This window comes from Oryzias latipes, chromosome 22 (genome assembly GCF_002234675.1).
Source record: "Oryzias latipes chromosome 22, ASM223467v1".
NCBI lineage: Eukaryota > Metazoa > Chordata > Actinopteri > Beloniformes > Adrianichthyidae > Oryzias > Oryzias latipes.
Window position 1 is genome coordinate 495,211 of NC_019880.2, and position 15,675 is coordinate 510,885.

Consider the following 15,675-nt stretch of genomic DNA (forward strand, 5'->3'; position numbering starts at 1 on the left):
CCGCGCGCTCCTTGTCTCCCCTTCCTATCTACTGCGACACCTCTGGCCAGGGCGGCTTCAAGGAGGAGCACTTCGTCCCCGTTGCGCCGGTGGACGGAGCAAATAGTTTCTGTGCAGAGCAATCGGACTTAATACTGTACGTTTAGTGTATGAGGGGCGGGTGCGTTGTTACGTGTGGGAGCCATCAGACTGCCATCGGCCCCGCAGCTCTATCAGCAAGAGAAGATGTCTCCAGCTCACACGGAGGCTGTGAGTTTTTCAAAGCAAAATTCCGCTTTTACGGTTTCCTTAGAAACCGTAAACGGAGTGTAAATTCACTCCATGCGCTGTTCTCTCCGTCACGCAGCAAACCGGCTTTTCCAAACCCGTTGGTGACGGTGGACTTTTTTACGCTGCTTTTAACGATTGCTTTTAACTTGAAAGCTTCATCATAATGTAGCGGCGATCACGTGCACGTTGGGTCTAATGGCCCCAAAGGATTCTGGGATGCGGCCGGGCATGCGTGTTTCGTTTTGTTGAACCATGACTGAAGTGTCTAAGACCTGAAGTCAAGTCCATGCTGTTTGGCTGCTGAGAGGTGTGTTGAATAAAAATGCCTCGTGCTTGGTGTTGGATAGAAAACTCAAACTATTCACTGAGTTCAAAAGTACGTACATGGCGGCCGCTAATTAAATCCATAAATTAGCCGCGTCACTGAATAAGCCGCAAGGCTGTAAGCGCAGGAAAAAAGTAGCGGCTTGTAGTCCGGAAATTACGGTAGTTATTTTTTCAAAAAAAGAAAAGCTTTAATTTTGACACTATGATCATATGTGCACTTTCTGTTCCAGGAGACGTTTCTTTTTTAGTTCTCAATCCTTTTCCCATCCAAAAGTGAATTTTTGGATCCTCTCAGATGAAAATGCTTTTTTGGCGTTCTCAACATGTTCTTAACATGTTCTTAACATGTTCTTGGAGTTTTTTCTGATGATGGAGGACAGAGATTAAGAAAATTTAGCTTTCTTTATTCCAGTCACAGACGAAACAGTGCAGTTTAAAGCAGCTTGTAGTTGTTACTACAAACTGTGGTGGGCGGGGCCAAAGTCTTCCGGCTCCGCCCCTTTCTGATCATCCACCTGCAGACAAATAGATCCATGAGCGTCTTTGTGTTTAAATCTGGATCCAAACTGGCTCTGATGTTGCTGCCGTTTGGTGTGAGGGGCTGTAAGCTAGCAGGAGAGAGTGTAAAGAGATGGATGATGGGAAATGAGCAGAGGCTTACTCCACACAACAGTCATCATTAAAAGATCGCCGGTAGGTTTTCAAAGTAGCTCAGAAGCAGATCGGAGCGTTTAAGCAAGTGAACTTCAGACGGTTAACAAAGTGAAATCTGTTAAGTGGGATTTGATGATTTTGGCTCATCAAAGAGAGTTTGAATGTTTTCCTGAATGAAAGCGCTGCAGACGATCTTCTGGTTTCCATGCACAGATGAACAAGCTGTGAGTCTGAAAGGAGGAGACTCTGCTGCCCCGTCCTTGAAGGAACCTTCAGAGTCACAAACCATTTGGTTTTGTCCTCTAGACATTTGAGGATCTTGAACAATCAGACCTCCTGAAGGCTCACAAGGCTGGCTCCTGATTGGATCCCAAACCAAGAGGCTCCGCCCCTTTGGACTCTCCTTCTGGATTCTGTAAAACTTCAGAACTTTGCCTGTTTTAGTTTGTCGATGTGGAAGCAAAGTTTCAATGCCGGGCCGAGTTTCAGGCCCAGGTACTTCATCATCATGTCACTCTTCAGTAGCAGCAGCGCGTTTCCATCGATCTCCTGAGGAAAACGGGAAAATCCAAACCATCAGATGCCTTCGGGCAGGAAGAGGAGTGCCGCCAAAAGAAAGGTTGGACTCACGTGTTTCCTGAAGACATCGGCATGGGGGCCCAGAGCCTGAGGATCCGTATCCCTGATGAACCAAACCACGTCATCCACGGACCACGTGGACGGGTCCTTGCTGCGTGGAACGTTGGAGTCCTGGAGATCTGGAAAGGCGTTGTAACCTGGAAGACCCAAAACCAGATCTGCAAGAAGCATCTAAGACCTGAGACAAGCCAGACTCCGAGGGTCCCACCTGTCCGGTTCCCCTCTGGAAACGTCTTTGGGCTGGTGGCTGGCAGAACCCGAAACCCAAAGGAGGACTTTGGGGAGTAGGAGGAGCTGATGGAGTTGAAGGGAGGGTCCCCCACGTCCACAGAGTAGCGTTTACCGTCAGTCTGCTCATGGTGGAAGTCCTCCGTCCTGGAGCCTTCTGGAGACAAGGTTCTCGGATCTGGATTTGCTCCAGGTGAAGCTGTGGGAAGGGAGGCAGCCCTACCTTCTGCGTGGTACGATCCACCACTGCGCTGGGCAAAGGGCTGGTCACTGAACAGGTTCTCGCAGTGCAAACTGCGGCAGAGCTTCTTCAGGAACCGCAGCACGTAGTCGATGCTGTTCACCACGGGCAGACTCAGAAGATGCTGCTTCCCGTCAAACGTGGCTGCAGCAACAGAAGCGGAGAGGTTCTGTTACCAGACGCCTCTGCAGTGGAACAGCAGGAAGGGTTCTGAAGAGACCTGATATCTTCTCTCCTCCGTAGCCCTGCGTGAGTAGAGTGAAGACCGTCTTCTGCTGGAAGGCGCTGTCGATGCAGCCCTGCACGGCCTGCTGCAGCACCACCGAAGGTCTGTCGGGCCCAAAGTGGTCCGGGAGATGCTGGATCTTCTTCCTGTCCAGATTGGGACCCATGTTGGCCTGCTTGTTGATGTAGATGCAAACTGAAAGAAGAACACGGCCACAAAGATGACAAGAACATGAGATGAAGAACGAGGACGGCTGCAGATCACACCGCAGACGTTTAGGAAGATGACAACGTCTGAGGAATCAGGAGAGGACGAGCATTCATGCAGACGGGGAGGAGGACGAGGTCAGAGCACACGCTAAGCTTTGGGTCTGACACATCACAGAGGTTTGTACCTGTGAGCACCTGAGGCGTGGCAGAGTGTGGGACAGTGGCGGCGTCCTGAGGAATGGAGCTCATGTCCGGCTCCGGAGTGCTGCTGGGCGGAGAAATCGCCAGCGGCGTCATGAGCATCCGGGCTTTGAGCTGCAAGACAAGGACGCTTGAGAGGAAGACCGTCGGCGTGGACGGGTTCTTCTACCAGAACATCAGAACACGGGAACCATGTCACGCATGTTTAACGGAGTCAGAGAGATGTGTACATCCCACACACATGTTTAACCACAACATCACACATGTTTAACCACAACATCACACATGTTTAACCACAACATCACACATGTTTACCAACAACATCACACATGTTTAACCACAACATCACACATGTTTAACCACAACATCACACATGTTTAACCACAACATCACACACGCTTACCGACAACATCACACACGTTTACCAACAACATCACGCATGTTTAACAACATTATCACACATGTTTACCAACAACATCACACATGTTTACCAACAACATCACACATGTTTACCAACAACATCACACACGTTTACCAACAACATCACGCATGTTTAACAACATTATCACACATGTTTACCAACAACATCACACATGTTTACCAACAACATCACACATGTTTAACCACAACATCACACACGTTTACCGACAACATCACACATGTTTACCAACAACATCACACATGTTTACCAACAATATCACACATGTTTAACCACAACATCACACATGTTTACCAACAACATCACACACGTTTACCAACAACATCACACATGTTGACCAACAATATCACACATGTTTACCAACAACATAACACATGTTTAACCACAACATAACACATGCTTACCGACAACATCACACATGTTTACCAACAACATCACACACGTTGCCCAACAACATCACACATATTTACCAACAACATCACACACGTTTACCAACAACATCACACACGTTTACCAACAACATCACGCATGTTTAACAACATTATCACACATGTTTACCAACAACATCACACGTTTAACCACAACATCACACATGTTTAACCACAACATCACACATGTTTAACCACAACATCATACTTAACCACAACATCACACATGTTTAACCACAACATCACACATGTTTAGCCACAACATCACACACGTTTACCAACAACATCACACATGTTTACCAACAACATCACACATGTTTACCAACAATATCACACATGTTTAGCAACAACATCACACATGTTTAACCACAACATCACACATGTTTACCAACAACATCACACACGTTTACCAACAACATCACACATGTTGACCAACAATATCACACATGTTTACCAACAACATAACACATGTTTAACCACAACATAACACATGCTTACCGACAACATCACACATGTTTACCAACAACATCACACACGTTGCCCAACAACATCACACATATTTACCAACAACATCACACACGTTTACCAACAACATCACACACGTTTACCAACAACATCACGCATGTTTAACAACATTATCACACATGTTTACCAACAACATCACACATGTTTAACCACAACATCACACATGTTTAACCACAACATCACACATGTTTAACCACAACATCACACATGTTTAACCACAACATCCCACATGTTTAGCCACAACATCACACATGCTTACCAACAACATCACGCATGTTTAACAACATTATCACACATGCTTACCGACAACATCACACACGTTTACCAACAACATCACGCATGTTTAACAACATTATCACACATGTTTACCAACAACATCACACATGTTTGACTGCAACATCACACATGTTTAACCACAACAGTGGCGACAGTGGCTCAGGTGGTTGAGCGGGTCGTCCAATGATCGAAGGGTTGGCGGTTCGATCCCCGCTCCCACCAGCCAAAATGTCGTTGTGTCCTTGGGCAAGACACTTCACCCTCCTTGCCTCCAGTGTGGCTCCACTGGTGTGTGAATGTGTATGAATGATCCCGGTGATGGTCAGAGGGGCCGTAGGCGCGAAATGGCAGCCACGCCTCTGTCAGTCTGCCCCAGGGCAGCTGTGGCTACAACCGTAGCTTACCATCACCAAGTATGAATGAGGAGTGAATGAATAATGGACACAATGTAAGCGCTTTGGGTGTCTTGAAAAGCGCAGATAAATCCAATCCATTATTATTATTATTATTACAACATCACACATGTTTAACAACAATATCACACACGTTTACCAACAACATCACACATGTTTAACAACATTATCACACATGTTTACCAACAATATCACACATGTTTAACCACAACATCACACATGTTTAACCACAACATCACACATGTTTAACCACAACATCACACATGTTTAACCACAACATCCCACATGTTTAGCCACAACATCACACATGCTTACCAACAACATCACGCATGTTTAACAACATTATCACACATGCTTACCGACAACATCACACACGTTTACCAACAACATCACGCATGTTTAACAACATTATCACACATGTTTACCAACAACATCACACATGTTTGACTGCAACATCACACATGTTTAACCACAACAGTGGCGACAGTGGCTCAGGTGGTTGAGCGGGTCGTCCAATGATCGAAGGGTTGGCGGTTCGATCCCCACTCCCACCAGCCAAAATGTCGTTGTGTCCTTGGGCAAGACACTTCACCCTCCTTGCCTCCAGTGTGGCTCCACTGGTGTGTGAATGTGTATGAATGATCCCGGTGATGGTCAGAGGGGCCGTAGGCGCGAAATGGCAGCCACGCCTCTGTCAGTCTGCCCCAGGGCAGCTGTGGCTACAACCGTAGCTTACCATCACCAAGTATGAATGAGGAGTGAATGAATAATGGACACAATGTAAGCGCTTTGGGTGTCTTGAAAAGCGCAGATAAATCCAATCCATTATTATTATTATTATTACAACATCACACATGTTTAACAACAATATCACACACGTTTACCAACAACATCACACATGTTTAACAACATTATCACACATGTTTACCAACAATATCACACATGCTTACCGACAACATCACACACGTTTAACCACAACATCACGCATGTTTAACAACATTATCACACATGTTTACCAACAACATCACACATGTTTACCAACAACATCACACATGTTTAACCACAACATCACACATGTTTACCAACAACATCACACATGTTTAACCACAACATCACACATGTTTAACCACAACATCACACATGTTTAACCACAACATCACACATGCTTACCGACAACATCACACATGTTTAACCACAACATCACACATGCTTACCAACAACATCACACACGTTTACCAACAACATCACACATGTTGACCAACAATATCACACATGTTTACCAACAACATAACACATGTTTAACCACAACATAACACATGCTTACCGACAACATCACACATGTTTACCAACAACATCACACACGTTGCCCAACAACATCACACATATTTACCAACAACATCACACACGTTTACCAACAACATCACACACGTTTACCAACAACATCACGCATGTTTAACAACATTATCACACATGTTTACCAACAACATCACACATGTTTAACCACAACATCACACATGTTTAACCACAACATCACACATGTTTAACCACAACATCATACATGTTTAACCACAACATCACACATGTTTAACCACAACATCACACATGTTTAGCCACAACATCACACATGTTTAACCACAACATCACACATGTTTAACCACAACATCACACACGCTTACCGACAACATCACACGTGTTTAACAACAACATCACGCATGTTTAACAACATTATCACACATGTTTACCAACAACATCACACATGTTTACCAACAACATCACACATGTTTACCAACAACATCACACATGTTTAACCACAACATCACACACGTTTACCAACAACATCACACATGTTTACCAACAACATCACACATGTTTACCAACAATATCACACATGTTTAGCAACAACATCACACATGTTTAACCACAACATCACACATGTTTACCAACAACATCACACACGTTTACCAACAACATCACACATGTTGACCAACAATATCACACATGTTTACCAACAACATAACACATGTTTAACCACAACATAACACATGCTTACCGACAACATCACACATGTTTACGAACAACATCACACACGTTGCCCAACAACATCACACATATTTACCAACAACATCACACACGTTTACCAACAACATCACACACGTTTACCAACAACATCACGCATGTTTAACAACATTATCACACATGTTTACCAACAACATCACACATGTTTAACCACAACATCACACATGTTTAACCACAACATCACACATGTTTAACCACAACATCACACATGTTTAACCACAACATCACACATGTTTAACCACAACATCACACATGTTTAACCACAACATCACACATGTTTAGCCACAACATCACACATGCTTACCAACAACATCACGCATGTTTAACAACATTATCACACATGTTTACCAACAACATCACACATGTTTAACCACAACATCACACATGTTTAACCACAACATCACACATGCTTACCGACAACATCACACACGTTTACCAACAACATCACGCATGTTTAACAACATTATCACACATGTTTACCAACAACATCACACATGTTTACCAACAACATCACATATGTTTAACCACAACATCACACACGTTTACCAACAACATCACACACGTTTACCAATAACATCACACACGTTTAACAACAACATCACACATGTTTACCAACAATATCACACATGTTTAGCAACAACATCACACATGTTTAACCACAACATCACACATGTTTACCAACAACATCACACACGTTGACCAACAACATCACACATGTTGACCAACAACATCACACATGTTTACCAACAACATCACACATGTTTAACCACAACATAACACATGTTTACCAACAACATCACACACGTTGCCCAACAACATCACACATATTTACCAACAACATCACACACGTTTACCAACAACATCACACACGTTTACCAACAACATCACACATGTTTAACAACATTATCACACATGTTTACCAACAACATCACACATGTTTAACCACAACATCACACACGTTTACCAACAACATCACACACGTTTAACAACATCATCACGCATGTTTAACAACATTATCACACATGTTTACCAACAACATCACACATGTTTACCAACAACATCACACATGTTTACCAACAACATCACACATCTTTAACCACAACATCACACACGTTTACCAACAACATCACACATGTTTACCAACAACATCACACACGTTTAACAACATCACACATGTTTACCAACAATATCACACATGTTTAGCAACAACATCACACATGTTTAACCACAACATCACACATGTTTACCAACAACATCACACACGTTTACCAACAACATCACACATGTTGACCAACAATATCACACATGTTTACCAACAACATCACACATGTTTGACTGCAACATCACACATGTTTAACCACAACATCACACATGTTTAACAACAATATCACACACGTTTACCAACAACATCACACATGTTTAACAACATTATCACACATGTTTACCAACAATATCACACACGTTGCCCAACAACATCACACATATTTACCAACAACATCACACACGTTTACCAACAACATCACACACGTTTACCAACAACATCACGCATGTTTAACAACATTATCACACATGTTCACCAACAACATCACACATGTTTAACCACAACATCACACATGTTTAACCACAACATCACACATGTTTAACCACAACATCACACATGTTTAACCACAACATCACACATGTTTAACCACAAGATCACACATGTTTAACCACAACATCACACATGCTTACCGACAACATCACACATGTTTAACAACAACATCACGCATGTTTAACAACATTATCACACATGTTTACCAACAACATCACACATGTTGACCAACAATATCACACATGTTTACCAACAACATCACACATGTTTAACCACAACATCACACACGTTGCCCAACAACATCACACATATTTACCAACAACATCACACACGTTGCCCAACAACATCACACATATTTACCAACAACATCACACACGTTTACCAACAACATCACACACGTTTACCAACAACATCACGCATGTTTAACAACATTATCACACATGTTTACCAACAACATCACACATGTTTAACCACAACATCACACATGTTTAACCACAACATCACACATGTTTAACCACAACATCACACATGTTTAACCACAACATCACACATGTTTAACCACAACATCACACATGTTTAGCCACAACATCACACATGCTTACCAACAACATCACGCATGTTTAACAACATTATCACACATGTTTACCAACAACATAGCACACATGTTTAACCACAACATCACACATGTTTACCAACAACATCACACATGTTTAACCACAACATCACACACGCTTACCGACAACATCACACACGTTTACCAACAACATCACGCATGTTTAACAACATTATCACACATGTTTACCAACAACATCACACATGTTTACCAACAACATCACACATGTTTAACCACAACATCACACACGTTTACCAACAACATCACACATGTTTACCAACAACATCACACACGTTTAACAACAACATCACACATGTTTACCAACAATATCACACATGTTTAGCAACAACATCACACATGTTTAACCACAACATCACACATGTTTACCAACAACATCACACACGTTTACCAACAACATCACACACGTTTACCAACAACATCACATATGTTGACCAACAATATCACACATGTTTACCAACAACATCACACATGTTTAACCACAACATAACACATGCTTACCGACAACATCACACATGTTTACCAACAACATCACACACGTTGCCCAACAACATCACACATATTTACCAACAACATCACACACGTTTACCAACAACATCACACACGTTTACCAACAACATCACGCATGTTTAACAACATTATCACACATGTTTACCAACAACATCAAACATGTTTAACCACAACATCACACATGTTTAACCACAACATCACACACGTTTACCAACAACATCACACACGTTGCCCAACAACATCACACATATTTACCAACAACATCACACACGTTTACCAACAACATCACACACGTTTACCAACAACATCACGCATGTTTAACAACATTATCACACATGTTTACCAACAACATCACACATGTTTAACCACAACATCACACATGTTTAACCACAACATCACACATGCTTACCGACAACATCACACACGTTTACCAACAACATCACGCATGTTTAACAACATTATCACACATGTTTACCAACAACATCACACATGTTTACCAACAACATCACACATGTTTAACCACAACATCACACATGTTTAACCACAACATCACACATGTTTAACAACAATATCACACACGTTTACCAACAACATCACACATGTTGACCAACAACATCACACGTTTACCAACAACATCACACATGTTTACCAACAACATCACACACGTTTAACAACATCATCACACATGTTTACCAACAACATCACACATGTTTACCAACAACATCACACACGTTTACCAACAACATCACACATGTTTAACAACAACATCACACATGCTTACCGACAACATCACACACGTTTACCAACAACATCACGCATGTTTAACAACATTATCACACATGTTTACCAACAACATCACACATGTTTGACTGCAACATCACACATGTTTAACCACAACATCACACATGTTTAACAACAATATCACACACGTTTACCAACAACATCACACATGTTTAACAACATTATCACACATGTTTACCAACAATATCACACATGCTTACCGACAACATCACACACGTTTAACCACAACATCACGCATGTTTAACAACATTATCACACATGTTTACCAACAACATCACACATGTTTACCAACAACATCATACATGTTTACCAACAACATCACACATGTTTAACCACAACATCACACACGTTTACCAACAACATCACACATGTTTACCAACAACATCACACATGTTTACCAACAATATCACACATGTTTAGCAACAACATCACACATGTTTAACCACAACATCACACATGTTTACCAACAACATCACACACGTTTACCAACAACATCACACATGTTGACCAACAATATCACACATGTTTACCAACAACATAACACATGTTTAACCACAACATAACACATGCTTACCGACAACATCACACATGTTTACGAACAACATCACACACGTTGCCCAACAACATCACACATATTTACCAACAACATCACACACGTTTACCAACAACATCACACATGTTTACCAACAACATCACACATGTTTAACCACAACATCACACATGTTTAACCACAACATCACACATGTTTACCAACAACATCACACATGTTTAACCACAACATCACACATGTTTACCAACAACATCACACATGTTTAACCACAACATCACACATGTTTAACAACAACATCACACATGTTTACCAACAACATCACACATGTTTAACAACAACATCACACGTGTTTAACAACAACATCACACATGTTTAACAACAACATCACTCACGTTTAACAACAACATCACACATGTTTACCAACAACATCACACATGTTTAACAACAACATCACACGTGTTTAACAACAACATCACACATGTTTAACAACAACATCACTCACGTTTAACAACAACATCACACATGTTTAACAACAATATCACACACGTTTACCAACAACATCACACATGTTGATCAACAACATCACACGTTTACCAACAACATCACACATGTTTACCAACAACATCACACACGTTTAACAACATCATCACACATGTTTACCAACAACATCACACATGTTTACCAACAACATCACACACGTTTACCAACAACATCACACATGTTTAACAACAACATCACACATGCTTACCGACAACATCACACACGTTTACCAACAACATCACGCATGTTTAACAACATTATCACACATGTTTACCAACAACATCACACATGTTTGACTGCAACATCACACATGTTTAACCACAACATCACACATGTTTAACAACAATATCACACACGTTTACCAACAACATCACACATGTTTAACAACATTATCACACATGTTTACCAACAATATCACACATGCTTACCGACAACATCACACACGTTTAACCACAACATCACGCATGTTTAACAACATTATCACACATGTTTACCAACAACATCACACATGTTTACCAACAACATCACACATGTTTAACCACAACATCACACATGTTTACCAACAACATCACACATGTTTAACCACAACATCACACATGTTTAACCACAACATCACACATGTTTAACCACAACATCACACATGCTTACCGACAACATCACACATGTTTAACCACAACATCACACATGCTTACCGACAACATCACACATGTTTACCAACAACATAGCACACGTTTACCAACAATATCACACATGTTTAGCAACAACATCACACATGTTTAACCACAACATCACACATGTTTACCAACAACATCACACACGTTTACCAACAACATCACGCATGTTTAACAACATTATCACACATGTTTAACCACAAAATCACACATGTTTAACCACAACATCACACATGTTTACCAACAACATCACACATGTTTAACCACAACATCACACATGTTTAACCACAACATCACACATGTTTACCAACAACATCACACATGTTTAACCACAACATCACACATGTTTACCAACAACATCACACATGTTTAACCACAACATCACACATGTTTAACAACAACATCACACATGTTTACCAACAACATCACACATGTTTAACAACAACATCACACGTGTTTAACAACAACATCACACATGTTTAACAACAACATCACTCACGTTTAACAACAACATCACACATGTTTACCAACAACATCACACATGTTTAACAACAACATCACACGTGTTTAACAACAACATCACACGTGTTTAACAACAACATCACTCACGTTTAACAACAACATCACTCACGTTTAACAACAACATCACACATGTTTAGATGCAATCCTGCAGAAAAGTAACAAAACTTGAAAGCATTGTTCAGCAGACATGAACAGCTTTCAGGCGTGTCTGAGGATGAAAGCGTCCGTGTTTTTGCCATCATGCATGTTTCAAAGACGTTGCATGCAGATGCGTCATCCTGCACATCTGACCTTGAAGCCCGGCTTTCTCCCCCTTTTTTTTGGCACTTTAAGGGGGGGCAGTACTTCAGAGTAGTGGTTTGGAAAATCAATCTTGCTACCATTGCGGAGGGGGGGTCTGCCCCTCTTCCTGCCTGGTATCTTGTCTGTCGACTGGCTGGGGTGGAAGGAGGGAGCCACCGGAGCCGCCTGCATGTCGCCGTCGGTGCTGGCCGCTTTGTGAGCCGCTGCAGCCGCTCCGCTCATCTGGAGCTGCAGACAAAGGAAGATCTGGTGATCTCTCCAAGAACCTTTGGCGGCTCAGAGGGAGGAGCAGCCTCGGCGGCAGCATGACATCAGCTAAAACGTCAGGCTGTCATCCTAAAGCCTTCAACATTAAACCAAAGTCATCAAAATAAAACAACAATTCTGCTGCTGCTGCAGCTGCTCGGCTGCAAACGTGTCATTAGTCTGATGCATTCAGTGGGGGGGGGTGACCGTTTTCACCATGGCTACCCAGCTATGAATTACCATCATGATGCCAGCCTCTGCTCTAACAGAGGATCATGCTGCATGTCTGTGGGCAGCGGACCGGAACCAGGATGTGCAGATTCTGACTCCGGACGAGGACAGAGACGGACTCACCATCAGAGCAGAGGAGGATCTCCTTTCTGTCTCCGTCTGCAGCAGCAGAGCGCTGCGGCTTCCACGCTGACACGAAGACTGAGCGTGTGCAGAGAGGGGGTGGGATGGGCCCCGCTGTTGTCATGGCAACAGGCTGTTGAGCCTCTGTGACAGGCGTGTGCAGCCCTGGCTGCAGCCAGCGTTTGACATTTCCCTTTCAGCTTACAGGTTTCCGTTTTTCTTTATTTTTTTCTTCAATGGTCTTTGATGTGACATTTGAACTAGCTGTATGTAATGAAACTAGTGACCTTTAACTAATTTGTTTTTCAAACAAAATTCTCAGAATAACTTTGTAGTTAAACATTTTTCTATGAATAACTTTAATAAACTCTTTGATGGTGATGTTACTTCGGGGTGAAAACTCCTTTGTTTTTGTTTTTTTAAAAAGGAGAACTTTTCTCTGACATTATTCACCCTGGCCCATCTTGTGCAGGGTTGCCATGGCAACATGAAAACAGACCAACATTTTCTTAAAAAAAACGTGTCAAACGTGTTTTATTTGTTTTCAGTTTTATGGATCAGAAATGATATTTTAAATGTACCACTAAATGTCATATAAAATTAGATTGATCTGTTAATATTTGTTTGTGTTTGGACAGAGGTAAACATGGGATCTTAAAACACAACATGAAACATAAATGAATCAACATTCAAAAATCCTCTGTTTCAGGAACATGAAGGTGACGGAAACAGATGAGGAGTTGAGACACGTTTGCTCTTCAGGACAGAAAGACACACGGTGGCGGACTTTGCTGAAAGAATGGAGGTTTTTTAAAGAGCGGATCGCAGACACAACCACACAAAGGTGCAAGGAATGCACAGCTCTTCACAAAAACAAAGATAAAAACATAAACAAAACAAGAATGTACACATATATAAAAAATATAAAAAACTTACAAGGCAAACAACAATCTGGACCCTAGATTTGTAACTATTCTGTAGCAGATTTACAAATGTCATCAATGAAAGGATTTGAGTTAAGAAACAGTTAATGAGGATAAATAGAATCTGACTTCATTTTTAAAACACAGCAAATTCAGACCATCTTTTTTCCATTTTTTCTTATGAATGTGATATTTTCCCAAAATCAGGAGGATGTTCATTAAGTTTGTTGTTTCTTTTGACAACTTACTGTTATAAAACAAAATACCTTTTTCTGTGAATTGCATGTTGTTAATTTTTTGACTAGTAATTGTTTATAATTTGAACTGCATTTCTTTCATTTTGGGGACCACTGGCCATTTGATGAATTCCCATAGTTGAGCACCTGATGTGACTGACAGGTGTCTCAGTTATTTTATATTTCACTTTTCTATTTAAGTCATGGTATAATTTACCTTTAAAGGATTTGTTTAGGTATTTATTATCACATTTTTTTCACTAAGTTTTATTTCTCCTATAACTAAATTTGATAGTTTAATTTGAACATAGGAAGACAATATTGTATATTTTATTAAATGTATTAAAGCAATTGGAATTACTCTGCAGGATTTCTCGAATTCCTTGGTTTTAACATTAAACATCATATTTACTTTTGAAGTCTCTTAACTGAAAAATTTCTCCATTTGAATCAATAATGTCACTTACAAAAATAAACTTGTGGTCAAACCAATTCTGATGAAACATTGTCTTCCTGTTTGTGGTCATTACTCTGTTGTTCCACAGGGGGGCGCAGTGAGGCGTGAAATTGTGACGAAATATCATTTTCCACTGGAAAAGTAGTTGTTTGTGAAATTTTGAAATCTTTATAGGAAGTTTGGAAATG

The 15,675-nt window shown here is 41.0% G+C and overlaps 1 protein-coding gene across 2 annotated transcripts; it reads right to left on the reverse strand.

Moving 5' to 3' along the window:
* Positions 1-843: 843 nt before the first annotated feature.
* Positions 844-13,971, reverse strand: LOC101166196 (sex comb on midleg-like protein 4). Of its 2 annotated transcripts, none has more exons than XM_023951951.1 (8): positions 13,872-13,971; positions 13,260-13,499; positions 2,980-3,109; positions 2,580-2,780; positions 2,342-2,503; positions 2,099-2,272; positions 1,882-2,027; positions 844-1,800 (listed from the first exon to the last, which is right to left on the reverse strand). In XM_023951951.1, exons 1-8 carry the CDS (start codon positions 13,872-13,874, stop codon positions 1,675-1,677), a joined length of 1,182 nt encoding a protein of 393 aa, XP_023807719.1. In that variant the 5' UTR covers positions 13,875-13,971; the 3' UTR covers positions 844-1,674. The 2 variants fall into 2 exon arrangements, with proteins under 2 accessions (XP_023807719.1, XP_023807718.1); XM_023951950.1 differs by having other exon boundaries at positions 2,099-2,275.
* Positions 13,972-15,675: the final 1,704 nt, after the last annotated feature.